The 19,761-nt window shown below is 47.3% G+C and overlaps 2 protein-coding genes across 2 annotated transcripts; both read right to left on the reverse strand.

Annotated features, from left to right (window-relative positions):
• Positions 1-513: 513 nt before the first annotated feature.
• LOC135369763 (erythroferrone-like) lies at positions 514-9,100 on the reverse strand. The gene is made up of 9 exons (XM_064603280.1): positions 8,703-9,100; positions 6,515-7,167; positions 3,539-3,658; positions 3,343-3,445; positions 3,217-3,257; positions 2,726-2,923; positions 2,403-2,614; positions 674-752; positions 514-612 (listed from the first exon to the last, which is right to left on the reverse strand). Exons 2-9 carry the CDS (start codon positions 6,725-6,727, stop codon positions 514-516), a joined length of 1,065 nt encoding a protein of 354 aa, XP_064459350.1. The 5' UTR covers positions 6,728-7,167; positions 8,703-9,100.
• Positions 9,101-11,823: 2,723 nt separating this feature from the next.
• LOC135370996 (uncharacterized) lies at positions 11,824-18,038 on the reverse strand. Its single transcript, XM_064604961.1, has 8 exons — positions 17,876-18,038; positions 15,901-16,085; positions 15,547-15,768; positions 15,296-15,450; positions 15,109-15,208; positions 14,736-14,963; positions 12,203-12,394; positions 11,824-12,061 (listed from the first exon to the last, which is right to left on the reverse strand). The coding sequence occupies exons 1-8, from the start codon at positions 17,988-17,990 to the stop codon at positions 11,921-11,923; spliced, it is 1,338 nt and encodes a 445-aa protein (XP_064461031.1). The 5' UTR covers positions 17,991-18,038; the 3' UTR covers positions 11,824-11,920.
• Between the last annotated feature and the right edge of the window lie 1,723 nt (positions 18,039-19,761).

The following is a 19,761-nucleotide window of genomic DNA, read 5'->3' on the forward strand; positions in this document are numbered from 1 at the left end:
ATGCACAGTGTTCCTTGCATCATCCCCGACACACATATATCGGTCGTTAAAATGACGAAAACGAATACACACCATATTGTATGAAACACCAGGTAGCACAAACTGGTGAGGTAGCACAGCTCTCCACTGTATATGAGGGTATATTTATTTGGCAGTGCGGCCGACCACGATGAAACACGTACACTTTCACATCCTCAGTATACAATAGATGGAAGTATATGACTGCTGCGAGTATTTATTGATGATAAGTTAGAAAATAGTCCCAGTACTATGTGCTAGGTACTGCTTTTCGCAGAGATAGATTCACGCGAACTCACTCACCACGGTATACAAGATACAAAACGAGAAAAACAAGAAATATAAAAATATATATATATGCGCACATATAAGGCAAATGCACGTCATTCAGTTCGAAACATCCTTCGCGCATAATTGTCCGCAAGCCGGTGCTTTGCACCGGGTAGCTTTTATTTCTCAGTTTTGTTACTAACTGCCGTTGCACCAGTTGCGGTGTCACAATCCGGCTAGAAAGCCACTGAGTTGCGATCCTTGCTCAACAGTGATGCCAAAGCGACTTCTGTTCCAGATCCACAGGGTCACTTCTTGTCCTGCCTAAGGGAGCAATGAATAAGTCCAGTTGGTGGTCTACAGATGGACTCATTAAATGCCTTACCTTAAGCATGAGTGGTCCATTGACATGAAGCGTCATCATGTCTTGAGAGTCAGTTAAGCTTGTTGTGGTACGTAACGACCTGAAATGACATAGAGCTTTAGGTGACGCTACGCTGCTGGGACGTCCCGTTTGCGCAAGACACCTGCGACGTATCGTAGAGTCAACACAGAAGGTAAGAAACTTTGATGCTGTGTGTTCTGTTCTGTACGGAAGGTGTCCTCACCCCACCAACACCGATGATCCTCTGGATGTACGAATAATGTCGCAACGAATTCGTACGTCCGATGGATGTCCCTCAGATATCCATCGAACGTACGAATTCGTTAGGACATTATTCGTACATCCCGAGGATATTCGGTGTTATTGGGGCAAACTCGAGGAATGTCTCAGGTATCGCGATGGGTAAAGTAACTGTTTCGATACTGGAACGCACAACCTGTGCCAATGAGGCATAATCTGTTAGCGACCGGTATTCAAGGGATGCGAGCTGGGCTTTCCGAATCTCAGTGCCCAAAAACTACGAATCGAATCTTTCGAATCCATCAACCACGTTTGTTTGTTTGTTTTTTCGAATTTTGCGCCTCCGGAGTCCGCCGAAAGCCTCATTGGCCGACAGGCGTTTTCTTGTTTGTTTGTTTACATTGCTCTGGACTGAAGGAGTTCAGGTAGGAACTGTTACATGTTACAAGTTTAAAAGTAACCCGGTTTTGCTTTTGATTGTTGCTTAGTTTTATGGAAATAATTCACACCCGAGAATTTACGCATTTCTTGTAGTCGACGAACAACACGTTAAATAAATTACGTTTATAAGAAGAATTATATGGGTATATTTTCTGCTGAAACTGAAGCATTATTTAATTTGTTTTTCATTAAAGAAAGGTATCATATTCTGTTTCAAAACATTTTTTCACTAGAAGTGTTTTTCTTTCTGGCTTTTTAAACTCTTTTAAAAGAAAGGATTCGCAAGATTCGTGGATTCGTAGAACCTTCCTTGGATACGGATTCAGATTCGGATTCAGATCCGGATTCGGATTCGAAAAATTTTGGATTCGTCTCATCTCTAGTATTTTCATCTCCGGGGTGGGGGGGTTTGGAATTCCGCGGGGGATGTGTGACACCCGTATCTGCCTCTTTGGCAGATATTTTGGGGAGTGTTTGGGGAGTGTTTTGCTTGGAAAATTCCAGGGTGCCGACCCGATTCCCGCCGCTCTCTTGCTTTTTCGTCGGCTGCTATATTTCGATATCAGGTAGCGTGCCTAAGCCTTTCATTATTCTTGATCCACGGATAAGACATGTGCGTTTCTCGTATGGGTACAATCTTTGGAAGTAGCTGACAGTATATAATGACGTGTGGGTGAGGTGTCGCGATATCGGCTGCGGAAGTTGCGTTGGTAACGACCAGCGAAATTTCGCGAGCATATATCGCTTATGCATTGGCCTATCATTTCTCACTTTTTCTCACTTTCCATATACTCTATCGAATTCAACGTTTCCATTTTTCATGCGGTTGCTCGTTTGCTTTCGGTGAGACGATGTCAAGACCAAAAACATCTACTATACGCAATCTTCGTAAGGGGATGTGACAGTTTTTGTTTTTGTTTTGTTTTTCTCAAAAACAGTTATACGCACAACGACCTAAGGAGTGCACTGTAGCCGTAATTTTTCGGTCACAAGGTTTCTGTAGTTTACGCGAAGGAAAAAGCTGTGTCCATTAGATGTTGGTACTTACAGATGCTTGTAGCATGGATCGTCCACGCAGACGACGGCAGATATGTGGTCCGGTGGCTGGTCGAGCTCTTTGCGCACAACTCGAGATGACTGTACACGGCGTAGAAATATGCTGCCGAAAAACACGTAAAGCCCCGTTGTGGGAGCGCGGAAGATCCCATCACTGGCGTTGAAGCCGTCGCTGCCCCGTTCCATGCTGCCGTCGGCGAATGGCTGTATATATAGAAAGGTAGAATGAGGATATACAGGCTAAAAGTCTTGAGGACGCTCCCATATTTGCGAGGTCCTTGAGGACGCGACGGTCAGCGAACAAAGTCGTTTTACCCTGTGGAAAGGTCGTAGTTTGATTTCCTTGCCTCGCTTGACGCGCACGTCCTGAGAAAGTTCCCAGAAGAATGACACCCGTGTCCTGGGCTCGATGTGGTTCACTTCGAAAAGTTGCGGCACCCAGGGTAAGCTTTGCAAAATGTCGGTTGAGTTCAAGTTGCTGGAGAGCGCCGAACAGTTGCCCGATGACTTGCACTGAAAGAAAAGGGAGTTTTTCAATTCTTGATTTCAGGCGCAACGAAAACGCTGCCAAGACCACAACATACTATACTATGGATAAAGGCCCGCTTGAACGATCGTTGAGGAGATTCCTCCGTAGTGTCCTCAGTAACTTCGGTAGTGCTGCAGTCCTCAAAGCTTCTCGTGCGTGATGCACTAGCTCCCAAAGCTACTGAGGACGCCATTGAGGGACTTCCTCAATGTTCGTGCAAACGTGCCATGTCTCTACCAATAGCAGTAGGTCGTGAAAGAAACAGTCGAAACATCACCTGAGCTTCTGCAAGGAGCTCGATCCTGGCTTCAACGGCCTCTGTATTACGAAAAAGAAGGAAAGTGTGAAACACAGAAGAAGAAGAAAGTACTATAGCGTGGTCTGCTGTGTCGCACATACTTACGTCGTAGTAGCTCCCTGAACTCTCTGAACATCTCTTCTCGCGTTATGTTGGCTCCTGCTGGTCCTCTCGGTCCCCTTGGGCCTGGTGGGCCCTGCGGTCCTTGCTACAAGAAACGAAACATTTGTTAGTACCGTACACCATAGGACACGTCATTTCCCAAGGTGGCGTAACGGGGAATACGTCTTGTGACACTTGCCATTCGAAGAAGAGAGCTCTTCACTTTTTTCTTCGGCCTGCGGCTTTGGGTCCTCTCCGAATGCCGCAGGAAGGCCTGCCACGTTTGACGAGGGTCAAGGACCATTGGCCTTTCGGAGACCTACAGAACATAGAAGTCATGATTATCTTATGATTTCTACGTTACAGAGTGACGGCATCGTTACAGTTCTTTTAAACATTTGAGACCAGTAGTAGAGGTTTTGTCAGGAGAGCAGGCACTTCGCTTCGCTTTGGCGCCTATACAGGTTGTGTGTGAAAGGGCACAATCAAAATATTTTTTCAGACCATATTTGTACTACCTCTTGTATGTGTAAAGAACCCCATATTAACTTGGACGGAAACGGTCTATGTACTGCCCTCGGAAGCACGGGTGCATGCTCCAGAAATATCGTCGTGCCATTCGTCTGTGGTCACGCACGTACGCAATGCGACTCGTGAAAACTTGAGATAGCGTTTGATATTACTAATCGAACGACGACTCGATAAATGTGTGCTCACTCTTCTATTTATCTTCCTTATCCTTGTGTTCCCACTCAACATTACTATCGCTTTGAACAGCCTTGTAGATTCCAGAGATGAATTGTCAACTTCAGGACGCTTCATAGATTGTCTGTTCATCGTACAAAGTGCACCCACCAGGGTTTGAAACAAGAACTGAACCGTCAAAAAAAAAGAAAAAAAAACAAGAAAGAGAGAGAGAGGCTACCCGTTCCTGAGATGGTTCAAAATGTGTAACTGCTCATTGCCGCAGGAAAGCCCCAAAATTGGGCTTGATGGCACTTGCCTAAGATGGTGGTATCGCCGAGGTATTATTACTACTTATCAATTAAACCTTCAGTGTATAGGGACGGCGTCCACGAATCTTGGAATTTCCCCCCTTCTGTCGACTATATTTCTACGCTCCGTTAACCTGGTATCTATATGTAGTATCTATGCATCTGCCCCAAACTTACAGTACCATCTCCAAGTGATAGACTCGCGGCCCGATTAAATTCTCGAGCCTGGGGAACGAATTTCGCGCGGTGAGTCACTGCCAAATCATTTTTAAATCACAGAGAGATTCCGTGCGTGCATCTTAGCGCCAATAAAATCGTGTCGCACTTCAAACGATTCCCTCGAACTCTAAATTTTAGCGTGTTCGCCAAACCTGTATTTGCACATCACACGCTCACACTGCATCGCGAACTGATTCCCATCTGATCTGTATACTTAACACTCCAAAACGTCTTTTACATGCGGGAGCTATTAACGGGAAGGTCCCGGGAAATCACAAGACCCTCGGTTTCGGTAACGGAAAACAAGGTGAAATAATCTGAAGCTAATAAAAGCATGAAATTAATGATAAAGCCTCATGAAGCCTCAGAACATCGATTTGCCATCATGCTAATAAATGCAGCTCTGACATACTCAGAAATGGGTACGTTTTCGCGGAAAGTGTAACGATTTTTCAGCGTTTCCTGCCCCGATATTTCTTTTTTTGTCCCGCTAATTCCAGTTCTATGCATCACCACTCACTTCCCAGATCACAAGACAGCACTCGTCACTCTACAGTAGTTGCGCATAAATCAGCAATAAAAGAACAGCTTCCGCTGAAGTTCGCGTGGTACACAATCGTAACCATCCTGTCTCATTATTATTTTTTTTTTTCAGATGTCGTTCGTCCTCGCAGCGAAATCACACTTTACAAATCTATATACTTCGAGAGCAACGTCCTCGTCAATTTCTTACAACCGCAAAAATAGACACGTAGCTGATCTCATGCGCGACGCAGTATTTTTCGCGCTTGGGTCGTACCCTGGAACGCTGATGTATAACAGAAAGGGGAGGAGGCCCCTATATGCTCGTTCTAATCCACATCTTCCGCTTTGGGAAAGGAAGTGGCGAAGAGCCAACAACTGCCAACGGCGTTGATTGTGTCGAACAAAGAAAAAAGGTCCGGAAGGGTTTGGGATGCAAGTGTGACGCCAGGTCCGTTGTGTGTGTCGTGCCATGCATAAGCTGCGTTGACAGTAAAGAGCCCCATAATCCACGCGAATTGTTGGAGATTTTCGCGCTCGATGTCTGTCTGCTCCTTTCCACTCGCAGAGAAGGCATTGACCGAGAAGGATTTAAGGCGACCGCTTTTGAGGTGAAGAGCGTGGAAACTGAAGGACGGTTTTGAGTAGCTTCACATTCGCATATAAGGGAAAGCGATGCGGAATAATATACACTATTTCGGTTCTAAGCCATGAGAACAAACAAGGCATCCCGTGTATAATCGGAAGGATACTTAATTTTAAGTATTATTCAGGGAATGTATCGAAGGACAACCAGCCAAGTTGTGAGATCTTCCCATGAGTCACTCAGAAATGAGGGGGGAGGGGAGGGGAGAAAGAGGAAAAGGAAACACACAGTATTTCACTAAGATGCCTTGTAAATCGCATTTCATGCTAAGTTCTTGTAAATCGTATTTCACGGTTGCAAGTTCGGAGTTACTGCTTTCGCTCTCTTGCACTGCGCGTGCTTGTCGCTGATTACAATGTTCGTGGAAACATGTTGAAGGTCTACTGGTATGGTAGCGGCTGTGACACCCTCTGGTATGGTATGGTCTCCTTTCATGATGGTTCTCGACAACGCTTTTTCTGAACTTGTCGTATTCCAATGACCTCGATCTAGCCTCCTGCAGTGCGTGGTGTGCTGCAGAACACTGCCGATTATCGGGCACGGAACCCGTGCTATAAGGGTCATTCCTTCTTTAATCTTCGTGCAGTAAACCTTAACTCTGCGTCTCTCTCTGGCCCCTTCCTCTACTCATAACACTGCAATCATTCTCTGCTGGAAAAATCGGCACCAGTAATCATATACGTATTATGTCTCAGTACAGAACAGAAAACTCCAGCGAGTGTGGACGTGCCTGTACCCATAGAGTAGACCTTTGGAAAATTTCGCACGAAGTATTCATAGCGACAGTACATACCGATCTCTGAGACGATGATCCCGTAGCTCTGAGTCCCGTACGCCTGGCCGTGACGGCTCGAACTTCAGCGCCGAGCTTCCGCGGCGTTTTCTCTGTACGCAATTTCTGCGGAACTTCAGGGGTCGTGCTTCGACGCGACGGATCGCACAAGACAACTGTCGCAAACACGACCGCACATGCCACACCGAAGACCACCACGGCCGATGTCACCATCGCGACCCCGCAGCGGTCCTTCCTCTTGTCTTCAGCTGATTCGGGCTTCTGTACCGTAACCACCCCGCAGGGGGGCGAAGCAGAGAGCGTCGTGGTTGGAGACGCAGGGGAGCTTCTAGTAGAAGTCAAGGCGATCGAAGACACACACACACACACACGGACGTCACGACTGTTCACACTTGGAACGTTGATGCCCGGTACCTTGACACTCAACGACCGCAAGACGCCGCAGTCGTCGCCATAAGGTTTGTCGAACGCAGTTCTGGAACATGCACCAGGAGCGATGTAATGTACGTAGCTTTCCAGCGGCAGAAGACTCCGAACACTGTTCCGTCAAACGAGTACGCTTGCCGTGGAAGCGACGCAGTGCAGGTCTTCACTGGCGCTGGGAGAGTAGAGGCCGGAGGGTTATAAGGCGACCAGGACAACGCTGGTGACACCTGTGGGAAGGGGAAGACTTAGAGCTCAAATAAGGGGGAAGACAAGAGGGCTGAGGAGGTGGGGTGAGGTTCGGTAATGTGCGCACCCCCTCCGGGATCTTTTGTCTGTGGCAGCTTGCACGTGTGAGCGGGAGAGAAAGGTATTCTTTCCAAGTTGGCTCTATGTTGCACCTGCAACCGTGAATGAGCAGTCGCTTTGTGGGGCCTTCGGGAAGAAGGGACGTTTCGGATATGCGCGCTTTTATGCCTCTATCGGCGGCCGCACTTTCTTTGGGAGGCGCCCTAATAGGGTTACGAGACGTTGTTTTAAGGTGTAAAAAACGCTCTCACGGTGGCCCCGTGTATTGCTTAGCTGCCTACCATATAGGACTCTCGCGCAGCTGTGCAAACACGGTTATATTAAAGCGATACCTTTATAGTTTCAGCTATACCCTGTACTCATATATATCTATACCGTCCTTGGCTTTATAGGCTCACGTAATAGCACGACCGCCTTGTGTTTGCGGTAACGTTAAAATTGAGTACGTAACCACCACAGTAACAATGCAAAAAAAAAAGCGATTTCACAACACATTAAAAGGCTTTCGATAAAAAAATTAATAGCATTTCAAAAAGAGCTTCGTCACATTGTCCAAAAGTGCAGCCATATTTTTTATTACTTTCATTTAACGATATTGTTGACGCGACAATACACAGAGACACGTTCAGGTGACCTGACGGTAAAGTATCTTTCGCTATCCACTTCCGATTTTCTACCCCCCAATAACCCCCAAATAACACAATTTCTTTAAACTTTCTGACATTACATAACTGAGCTTGGATTGGCCAGATTCGTTTATGGCGTTCGGATTTTCGTGGAGTGTTTTTGATATATTGTCCCTGTTATCGCATCGCAGTATATATCGCAATCTAGTACGACGCACAAAATGGGATGACTGCAAAAGAAAAAAAAAGCGCAGAGGAAACTTTCAAGCATTACAATCATTTTACATTTTAATGGTATAATCGTTTTAGATAACGTAGCACTTCTGTGGTTCGCAGGTGTATGTATTTCCGACACATGCCTTGGTTACAACATGACATGCTCCTATAACACACGCACATACAGATATACTATATACATGATGATGATGATGTGGATTCACCGCCGCTGTGGCGGTGTATTGCCCCGTCGCAGCCTCTAGCGCAATCTGTATGTAGACCCTCGTAATTTCGGGTTTTATTTTTCATGAAAAACGGGGGCAAAAACCGGGTTATATTTCAGGAGACGTCCATGGGGTGGAGCTTCAAAACAGCTTCTCGCATCCCAGATGGACATGAGATGTCAAGTTGCTGTGCTGGATGCGCAGATATCAAGCGTTTTTCAACGCTTGTATCGGTGGTTGACTCGTTCCCGGGATTTTTCGGAACTTACTCTAAGTAGTAATGATGCAAATTGAGGGGCAAAAACGGGTTTTACCGGGTTTAACCCGTATACACGAGCCTCTATCCATATACATACTACAGCGAGAAGAAAATAGAGAAGTTATCCTTACCGGCAACCGGCGTGGCTTTCCGAAAACGAGCTGTGTCGTTGGCTGCACAATTCATGATAAGACGAAATCGTCGCGATGTTCTCACTATCGGCGAACGGATATGAAGTCGGGGCTCGACGGAGTGGCTGTTTGGGGAAAACTTCCCTCAATTGGCTGGTCAATGGAAATGACAAGTGCGTCTCTCTCTTGCGAGGTCAAGGAAGAACGTCGAAGGAGATGACTGCGTATTGTCACCCGAATTGTGACGGATGCCTGCAGTTTCTTTTTTCTATTGAGTGTTGCCATCTTTTGGGAGGGGGCATTATTAACTGATCGGTCCCCGTAGGAAATAACCGTGTTCATTATAAGCGGACCTAACCTAGCCTAAGCAAACCACTTCTCACAAAACCTAGAATTAAAGTGCCACTATACGGCGAAAAAAAAAAAAGTCTATTGTATGTCGTATTCTAAATCAACCTAGCTGACAGACTCATCATCTTGTTATCGTCATCCTCCTCTCTCTCTTATCCTGGTCAATCTAATCGCTCATCGCTCATACCTGTAGATAGGTTTTAACTACCACACACTCTCTCTCACATCATCTTTCCCATAATCATCTCCGACACACTCACCATAGTTTTGGCGCTCTATGGCCTTTGTTGCCTTTGTGCCATTAAACACATAATCAACCAACCAATCAATCAATCAATCAATCAATCAATCAGACTCAGTACCGGTACCGAAAGTGCATTCGAAATGGAAGCAAACAGTCGCGTTTTTATGTACCGAAAGCAGAAACATTATTATCTTACGTAACAAATCCTGGACCGAATCTTTGCATCGAAAGCTATCTACCAAGTACCAATGCGCTCTCCCAGCAGCGCTCAGTGAAAGCAGATCTTGTACAACTTGTTGTGTCGCACCCTTGATGTCTAAAGACGCTGCGATAGTAGCTGCCCGTCCCTTCTTGCCTGTTTCACACGGGGTTTCACATTTAATACGTAGTCCATTGTGCAGCGTGCTTTTCTGAAACCTGCCAACGTCTCAGGTACTGCGGGAAACCTGCCCGTGCGATTCGGGATTAGCCATTCCGTTAGTTCCCCATGGCTGCTTGAGACACAAATAGGCAGAAATAGGGCAGGCCCTCTTGGTGACTTTCCTGGTTTTAATAGCGGAGTTACACGTCCAACGTTCCATGTCTCAGAAACATCTCTGTCCTTCTAGGACGGACAAATTAACCGATAAAACAGCGTAAACGCAGGCGAGCTGGTGGGGGAACTCCATACTGCAAAAAAGCCTGCGTCTGGGCACAAAAACGAGACGGACGTCACCGACGGACTCCAAAACAACCACATTAAGCAGTCGTTTGAGGGTCTCACATGGCACATGGTCGAAAGAGGATAATTGCTCACTCGAGTTCCTCGGACTCGAAACTCATGACGTGTACTCATGCACTGTCTTCAGCTCCACTGCCGAAGTGTGCCCTTGTCAGAGGTTCTTCGACTGGCCGCCTGGTGCCACTCTTTGAGGTTCCGTATGATGACTGTAGAGGACAGAAGTCTTTCCACCTGCAGCAGCAGCTGGTACTTTCTGGTGTCCCTTTTTGTCAACAGGGTAAGAGGCTCTCTATGACCTGCCATATTCTTCACTGATTCCAGGGTCTCAGTTCCAGAGAGGGACATGATACAAAGCGACATGCGTTTATGAACGGCGGCATAGTCTGTGTACCTCCCTGTTGTCTTGGTGGCGTCCAGATATGCACCCACACCTGACTAGCAATCGTAGATGTGCGTGTTCGATTCCTGTCGCCGGTACTCGCTGGTTTCCAGTCAACTGCTGTCCTCGAGATCATAGTTTGGGCACTGAAAATGCTGTTCCGTTCGTCCAAGTTGTTTATCAATCTCCGCAATTTACGTTACTATTTTAAAAAAATGCGGCCTGCCTCCGTTTGAATCGTGCATGTGCGAAATCGCACGAAGGCTGTGTTTACTGTGGATGAAATCATGTGGGCTTGCGGTTTAAGCACCCCTGGAATCGGAATATGTTCCGCTATGCAAACGTTTGTCAGCGCCTTCTTGCCTTATCATACATTTTTTTTATACTCCGTGTTAGCACCGCGAAGCAACTGTGGCTATGAGGGGCGTACAGATGTGGACAGATGAACAGAGGAGAACAGGAAGGAGTGGGGTATACGGGGGAGTTAGTATGCGTCCGGGGCTGACTTCAGGGGGAACGGTGCCGACATTCGTAGGGAATAAGTCTTCGGAAAACCCAGGGAAAACCTCAGACAGGATTCGAACCCGCAGCCTCCCAGTCTTCAGCACGACCTTGGGCCACCTTGTTGTTTTTACCCGAACACATCAGGTGCGATCCAAGGCTTCACGATGTGATACATCCCAGGAGAGAGAGAGAGAGAGAGAGACAGAAAGAAAAACTTAGCTGCACGTGCTTCTCGTAAAGACATTACGCTCTGCGCGATTCGCTCCCTCACGTGTGTGGGGATTGCTGCACCTGTGTTAGTCGCACACTATAGGACGCCGCGCGCTGTGTTGGTCACCGTGCTTCCACGTGTGTTCTTATTTGAGGAAAGGATTTGCAGCAGCAGCAGCAGCAGCAGCAGCAGCAGCAGGGGCCAAGAACACTGAGGGCACATGTCATCGGTTGTGCTGCATGGGTGTGTATGGAATGTGGCACTCGAAGGGCAGGAAGGCAAAAGGTGCCCTTTTAAAGCGCAGTCTTCTGCTTTCTTTTTTTTTATTTTTTTTAACATTTTGTACTTCACATCTCACATACAAGGCGGCACCCTACAAACGTGCGCCCGCGTGTTATGCATTTTGATAGATGCGTGTTATTGCAGAGCCATATAACCCCTCTAATAAGAGCCGCTTCAGTGTTAACCGTGCCTCTGGCGACGATTGTTTGCGCTACGATGCCCCCCCCCCCCCCCCCCCACACACAAAAAAAAAAAGTAAAAGAAAAAGTCGCCAGAATTGAACCTCCTTCATAGCTTTGCATTCTACCTGCATTGAGTAATTGCCGAACATATGGCATACCGGCGAGGGTAGATCATTACAGTGTCAAACGCTAGGTATTTGCACATTTGTATCACAATCTGTATTCGCTTCATCCGCGGAAGTCAACATTAGTGTATGAACATGTTTTATTTTCACAACTTTAAAGTGCTTGTCCATAAAATTAAAGATTATTCATTACGCCTACGTGCGTGTCAGTCATCGTAGTCATATGCAACCATCATAATGATAGGTATGATCGTAATCAGAGCGATCATCATAATAGCTATCATCATCATCATCGTCGTCGTCGTCTTCAATGCATGGGGGTCGGACGTCGGCAACGGAACTTCGTAGTAATGCCGGCTCCTGAAAGACAATGACAGGCATAACTTATAACGTGAACACCGTGGCTCGTTCTCTTCTAGCGAAAGAAAGCAAGCTTGAAAGTCAAATATTATTTCCTCTAAAGCTAGAAATCACTTCCGCTCAAGTCGCACTCAACGTTACCTGAACTACTGGGCACTGTAGTCGAGCGTTGTATTCCTGACATGTCTCGAAAGTATGCACGACGCCGCATTCCAAGCAAGTGAGCTCTCCGCAAACCGGGCAGTAGGATAATTGGCCACCGAGTACCAGTTGACCCACGCTGTCGCAGTCTTTTGAACCACAGCGGACACCATTTTGTTTAAGATCAACTTCCTGCACGTAATTTACTGTTTCAACGTGGCATATAAGTTACAACGTAAACAAGGAAAATTAGCGACGAGGCAGGTTACAAACATGGCCGACACAAACACATAATTTGATTTGATAAGTTGCAAGCCAGAGTGAAATGTGTTCCAAGTGGTATAAGCTGTGCTTACGTGAAGTCGACACAGGTGGACTTAGCTGAATGATTTGATCTATCGTCTGCATGTAAGCCGCTCTATAAGTCGACAGAGTAAAGACAAGTCGCTCAGCTTGGTCCTCGCCTCAGCTTCAGAATAGAATAGGTGGATGACTGTGTGTTCTGTTCACACGAGCGACATTCCCCAGAATACTACAGCGGAAGGCGCGAAAAACGTCATAGCTTTCTGCTGTCACGTGCGCTCAACGTCATGTCTTCCACGTACACCGCTAATCGTGCACGGGGAATATCCTGCGACACGACCACAAGAAATTCTGTAGCAGACGACAAGAAAAGACGCTGACGGTGTCATCTGCTAAGTGCGCAGTATCAACACCACCTAGACAGCCTCGTGCCTCAACACGCCTCATGCGGTTGGCGCTTACGTGACGTAACAACTAAGAGGTTCGTGTTTTCAACGGCGGTAGCCAATCACAAACGTGCTCTCAGCGGTCGTAGCCATGGGGACGGACCACCGTCGTATGCGACTAGTGACGTACTGAACGTCCCCGCTTACTAAATGGGAAATGTTTAAAATAAAGCGCAAAACGATCCTATATCTTTCTCAAGATTGATTTTCTGGAAAGCGTGTTGAACTTTTTGTCTACAGATTCAGGTCTACAGGTTCCAAGTTATAGCTGCAATCAGTTTCTCGAGTTCTTGAATTCGCAAAACGGCGACACGCAGTAGCAGACGAATTCTGACTTCATACGTTCACGTAGCCAAGGAGGGAGAGGAGGCAATAAGCAGGCCTTCTGCATCCAGGTGGCGTTGGCAGTATACGGCACTCCCGATATTCCGGCACCGTGTGAATGCTCAACGTAACACGGGACGGAATCTCGACCCTGTGAACAGTGTTTTCGCTTTTTCTTCCACTAGAATATTTGCTTCGGATGTCGCTCGTGTGAACACTCGGTGACGTCCAGAGACGAAGGAAGAAGAAGAAGTGCTGGTAGAAGGCAGCAGTATACGTCCTAGAGTCACCAAATAAGCTACGTAATAAATAGATACGTAGCTTATTTAGTGACTCTAGTACGTCCAAAAGAATACAAGTATGGTGGACTAGAATGAATAATACAAGCGACGGCTGTATTATTATGAAAAGGATGGCGCGCCGAAAGACTGCAAAAGTTATTTAAGAAGTAAAAGAATGTACGTGATGAGAGAGTTCTGTGTAAATATCAAGGTTACAATTCAAAAGTGAGTGTGGCGCTTCAGTTGAGGACAAGTCGACTGAATCCAGCAGAGCTCCATGGCGCCTTAGTCGACAGTCAGGTAAACCGTCGCCAGTCAACCTCAGGGCCGGTTCTCACTTGACGACGCCCTACGCGGCGTCGCGAACGGGCGGCGGAAGTAGAGGCGCATTTCCGCGCCCAGTCAGCGCGCACGATTTTCATGTTCCCACCACAGGGGCATTCCATCGTCCAAAGTACAGTCACTATATAAGCTATATATAAGCGTAAGCTTATATATAGCTTGTATATATATAGCGTATATATATATATATATATAAGCGTAAGCTTATATAGTGACTGTAGTCCAAAGCAGACAAAAAATCAGGAGGCGTGGCCTTTCTGTGTCAACTTATTGGTCGCCAGTATATCGTTCTCGGCAGCGCTCGCCGACGTCGTGAAAAAAGTTTTGCATGGCAATTTTTGGGCTCGACGTCTCTCCTCTCCCAACGCCGGAAATGCGCGTCTATTTCCGCCGCCCGCTCACGAAGTCTCGTCGGGCGTCGCCAAGTGAGAATTGGTCCTTAACGACCCGTTGACATATCCGTCCAAGTAAATGCAGTTTATTAGCGATGTTGCACACCCTATATGGGGCACCTGTCGGACAAATCAGAGTTACTGGACGCCTTTTGTTCAGCATAATGGCAGAACAGGATAACCCGTTGCGGTGACCATTGCAGTGACTCTATGTGGCAAAATAACTGTCAGGCTTTGAAAGTATAGGTATTGCGGACCCGACGAGGAAGTGTTCTACGAGAGAAACTTCTGCTTTTAACGTACGATACTTTATTTGGGGCCGTACAACCTATATAGTTCCAAGTTCCAACATTTGCTTTGCCGCAGCGAGTGCGCGGCAAGCTGTGTGAAAAACATTTCCGTAAGCAAGCATAGCCAATAGTTTGAAGAAATCAGATATATTTACAGTGTATCCATCCAGCGACGCGATGGTCCTTATCAGGTGTTCTTCGCAGGTCAGATCAGTATGAACAGTCCTGCACGGTACACAGTTGACAGCCCCGCACTCTGGACACGAGAAAGTGCTCATTCCGCGCTTCACGTTGCATTTGCCGAGGCAGCCGTCTGTAGCGCAGTTCTGAAGCGGTAGATGCCTCAGTTCCTTGTGTATGGCAAGGCTGTCTTGGGACAGATGCTGATAGAGAAATTGAGATCCTTCCAATATGATAACACATCACGAGCAGGGACGTAGGTCATGTTCTTCGAACCCAAAGTGTAATGTATGGGTTTCCAATCTTCTCATCTACGCCACATACGAGACAGTTGTTTGTTCTCCTTACCTGTTTGAGTAATGTTTCAGGTACGTGCTCCACACAGAGCGATACTGGACACTTGACTAAGTACGTTAAAGAGGAATCTGCACTTCGTTCTAAGCATGTCCTGGAATCGCCAAAGAAAGTCAACAGATTACGCGATACTTGCGTTAAGTTCTTGTTTAGAACACATTAAAAAGCACATTAAACGTACCTGCAGACATCGTGCTCGCAACCTGGTACATGAGCGACCATCTCACTTGTTGCGACTGCCCGACAGTAATTGCACTCCAGAACTATGGTTGCTTCACAAGATGAGGCATCGTCCCCCTCAGACACAGAACATGTATCGGACATGGTAACAGGCGTCTATACGATAAGATAAGTTGGAAATAGTTCTCGTGTATTGTGAAACGTCTGTTCCCATGCTGGTTACCCACCCTGGAACGTGCAACGTGAATGTACCTCAGACACCAGCTCAGATTCCTCAGTGTCCGCCGCAACTTCCTCCTGCAACTCGTCGCAGGAAAGGTCGGGGGGCTGCTCGGGTTCCCTCTGCTCATCACACTGAGGAGAATTTGGCGTTGGTTCTGTAGTGGCGTTCTTTTCATGCATTACGGGAGTCTCTGAGTTGCTTTCCGGAGTATTGTGGCTGTCCTTGCTACCGAACTGTTCTTCACTGACATCCTGGGACGGCAGACGGTGGATTATGCGAACTTAACTAACAGACTTTGGAGGTACAGGGGGAGAGGTTGAAGAGGCTCATACGTTAGTTATACATGAATTAATCAACAGGAGACGCAATCTCTCGGCACATACCTTTGGCTCGACCTTTCGTGATGAGTCTCTGTACGTCTTGCAGTTTACTCCTTCGTGCGACGCGTCGCATTGCAGGCAAGTGACGTGCAGACAGTGGTCACACAGTATGAATCTTGTTCGGGTATTGGCACTTAGTATTCTATTGCAGCTACTCCAACGGCAGTATTTTTCATCGCTGGCTTCGCCTAAACAAGAGATGGTCGTCTACTTCAGAGCGGCTGTCATGCAATGCGTTTTTCTATATCACTTCGTTAAAACAAGGAAATCGGGCGAAAAGAAACAATGGTGGTGTCACAAAGATGACACGGACCCTACTGTCCTTATCCTTTCGCATCTCAACCCGTGCGTCGCGCGCAACAGAATATTTGATACACCGCCTTCGACTGGGCGTACCTCTCGACCTCGCCTTCCTATACAAAAGGTTGGAAAAGTGAATTCGCCCGATTTTCCGCGCACGCGGTCATGCAGAAAACAGTTCACAGCGACACGACCTTCGGACGGACTATAGGCCCTTGCCCATTAGACTTGAGGAAGATGATGGGATCGGTTGAGCTAAGGCGACGGCCATTCGGAGCAATAGGCCTCTACCCGAGAAACGTCATCATGACGTTGGTAGACAGACTGAAACCGAAACAAATCGCAAGGGGAGGGGCGGGGAGGGTTCCGACGGAAGGTCATGTCCCTTTTAGGGACCATCGTAATCCCCTCAAGACCGTGGCTTTCGGGCGAGACCTTGTTCGCCCATAGGTTCGAACGTAGTTCAACTCTACCAAATTGGTGGCGCTGTCGAACACTATGACGTCATTTGTTTGCAAACAGCGAGAGGTCTATATTGTGGAATTTCTTATTGACTTCGCGGCCTTTTCCGCATATTAATATGTATCTTTTTCGTCCTCCTTATACGCACACAAACGTACCCACTTATTTAGACGTGAGTGATTTGGAATAGTCGCTCTGCGGCTGTACAAGGCAACATATCCGTATTTCTCTTCCTACACATAACCACAACGACAGAGGCTGTTTTGATGCCCTTTCACGCAATTGATGAGCAGCGATATGACTGATTCAACCTGTTCTTACAAGAAGCAACGTCACATGCTGCAGAAAATTATGGAGGTCACCGTTAAACAGGTACACGCGCAAACAAACGTAGCATACAAAGCGAACATGAAGCTGTGAACGCAGCCAACGCCAACTAACCAAAGCGGCTTTGGAGCGCGCGAACTTTAAATACGATAACGCTAGCAAAGTCAGAGTTGGTCAGAGTTCAAGATCGGGTGCTATTGGCTGTGCGGTGACATCGTATTTCCCCCTTCTTCGGTAACATAAAAATCTTACTTAATCGTGTGTAGAAAAAGCAGGAGCGAATTACCGACGTGTTCTAATCTTCCCCGATGACGTAACAACACCACTGATAAAGCCGAAATGCACTATGGCGCATTACCAACTAATGATAAGAGGTGCTATGCCGGCAGTGTCTATGGTAAGACAGCTAGCTCGGTCATCTGTGACTTTTCGGCTATAAAAAAAAAATCTTTATTATACCACCCACGAATCCAGGTAGGAAATAATGTGCAAGGCTCTGCGGGGCGGCGTGGTAGCGTGCTGCAGTGTCTAACTGTGGAACGGAGGCGCCAGAGCACCCAGTAGACATGGTCACTCTGGCCCAAAGCAACGTGACGACGCCAACACAGTAACATCTGACAGCAGCAACACAGCAATACCCATCTTGCCCCAAGCCATAAGGAGCAGGTAGTGCATTTAGGAGAGGGAAATAAAGGGTGAAATACTCTCCCCCTCCTGAAATATTTTTCTTCTTGTGCTTCTCTTTTGTGTCTGTCTTAATGTTGCGAACTACAAGGAACATTTGAGTCGTGCCGTGTACTCGGTGTTTTGTCATTTGTCCCCCATGCCCCTCAGTGTCAAGGACACGTTCATTCGTTGTCTCATAACGGTTGTAAGAAGAGACACTTACCAATCGACGGTCCTCCTCCTCCTCCAGAGCTGTCAGGATCGCTCATGCCGGGGCCGATGGACTCCCACCAGCGTAACAGCCTTTCGTATCCACACTTCGTAGGATCTTCTGCCATGTTATACGTGACTCACTCACACAATTACGTGAGCCTGCTAGAACTATAGCGCCATCTTCCGCAATGGGGCATAACGATCGCATATTCAAGTGCAAAGTTCTAACACAACGCGAAGGTCAACGCCTGCAACGGTGCCGCGCGCGATGAGATATACGATGAACGTATAGCGCGGAAGAAAGAATGCGAAGACAGGATGGGGAAGCCTTGCGTGTGGGGAAACCCAGAGGAAATTCTATGCAACAGTTCGGCGTTACTGTCTGGTGTAGACCCAAACTGGTAGACCAAAAGGTATTATTAGTTAACTAGCAATTTACGTCATAAAATTAATATACATGAATTAATAGTGTAACATTAACTAATTAGTTTTATTGGTTTTTATTTGTGGGTTAAGTTATCTTTATATAGTTGAGTTGAATGGAAGTCAGCAAAGGAAATTCCATATGCGCCCATCTCGGAGCCAGTTTCACAACCCCTCCTCCGTGCACAAACCCGATACCCGGCGTTCCACGCCGATACTGGGGCATAGCTGGGCGTCCTCACTCATGAGGGCCCTCATGAAGACGCCTCACCCTCACCTCATCGTCGTGAGGTGAAGGTGAGTGAGGCCAGACCACGCTGAATGTTCCTCACGAGGACAGTCGTGAGGCATTGTCCCTCATGAGGCCCACTGTGAGGGCCCTCATGAGGCCAGTCGTCGTAAGGCCATCAATACGTGAGGGTACAACGTGAGGACCGTGAGGCTCCTCACGGATGAGGCCGTGAGGGCCTTTGTGAGGAACCTCACGGATGAGGCCATGAGGACTTTCGTGAGGGGCCTCACGGATGAGGCTGTGAGGCCTTTCGTGAGAGATCTCACGGATGAGGCCATGAGGCCTTTCGTGTGGGACCTTACAGATGAGGTGATGGGTTCGGGCTCCTCTTTGCTGATGCCAAACACTAACGTTAAACTTCACTCTGACAGTAACAACTGTTACGGAATTTATCCAAGCACCGCACGAAACCCTATAAACAGTTTAATGCCGCGCAGTATCATTGGTACCAACTACTGACACAGTAGTTCAACGCCGACGTGTCATGTGAACATGACGGAAAGTTCTTTTGAGGCTCTTGTGCCTACTAGTGACTTGTAGACACGTCAGGCCATAGCGGTATTCACGAGGCGAGGGCTCGTGAGGATGAGGGGTCGTGAGGCCATCAGGGTCCTCATGAGAAGAAGGTACGTGAGGTCATGAGGGCCGTCATGAGGTGAGGGCACGTGAGGATGAGGACTCGTGAGGCCATGTGGTCCTCATTAGGCGAAAGTACGTGAGGCGTCGTGAGGACATGAGGGCCCTCATGAGATGAGGACACGTGGGGATGAGGACCTCATGAGGTGAAGATACATGAGGCCATAAGGGTTGTGAATAGCCTCATGAGGTGAAGGCATGTGAGGATGAGGATGGTGAGGCCTCTCGGGATCCCGATGGCCTGAGGTGAGGTTTGTGAGGGCAAAATTTAAAATGGAATGTGAGGGTGACTGAGGTTTAGTTACTGCTGAGGAAAATTTGGTGAGGGTGAGTGAGGCCAACAAAGTCTGTGTGAGGTGCAGAAATTAGCAGGAGCTCTTTGCGTGCACGTATAGCATATGTTTGTAAGTCAAACGTCGCCATGCCAGTACTGCTATAATTACTCCTGCTAATTTTTTTTCCGCCTTATACGCTTCACTGGCTTTGCATTGGGCTTGCAGAGGTGTCTTGGGACACCCTGACGGGAGGCATCACCTGCCACGTGA

The sequence above is a fragment of the Ornithodoros turicata genome, chromosome 10, assembly GCF_037126465.1.
Source record: "Ornithodoros turicata isolate Travis chromosome 10, ASM3712646v1, whole genome shotgun sequence".
Lineage (NCBI taxonomy): Eukaryota > Metazoa > Arthropoda > Arachnida > Ixodida > Argasidae > Ornithodoros > Ornithodoros turicata.

Bases quoted from the DNA above. Each gene is read 5' to 3' on its own strand.
- LOC135370996 (XM_064604961.1), bottom strand. From the start codon at position 17,990: ATGGCAGAAGATCCTACGAAGTGTGGATACGAAAGGCTGTTACGCTGG. The intron at 12,395-14,735 runs GTAAATATATCT...AATTACGTGCAG, and splicing joins CGTCGCTGGATGGATACACT to GAAGTTGATCTTAAACAAAA. The intron at 12,062-12,202 runs GTAACGTTGAGT...ATTGTCTTTCAG, and splicing joins TACAGTGCCCAGTAGTTCAG to GAGCCGGCATTACTACGAAG.
- LOC135369763 (XM_064603280.1), bottom strand. From the start codon at position 6,727: ATGGTGACATCGGCCGTGGTGGTCTTCGGTGTGGCATGTGCGGTCGTG. The intron at 3,659-6,514 runs GTATGTACTGTC...TATGTTCTGTAG, and splicing joins GATCATCGTCTCAGAGATCG to GTCTCCGAAAGGCCAATGGT. The intron at 613-673 runs GTAAGGCATTTA...TTGCTCCCTTAG, and splicing joins ATGGACCACTCATGCTTAAG to GCAGGACAAGAAGTGACCCT.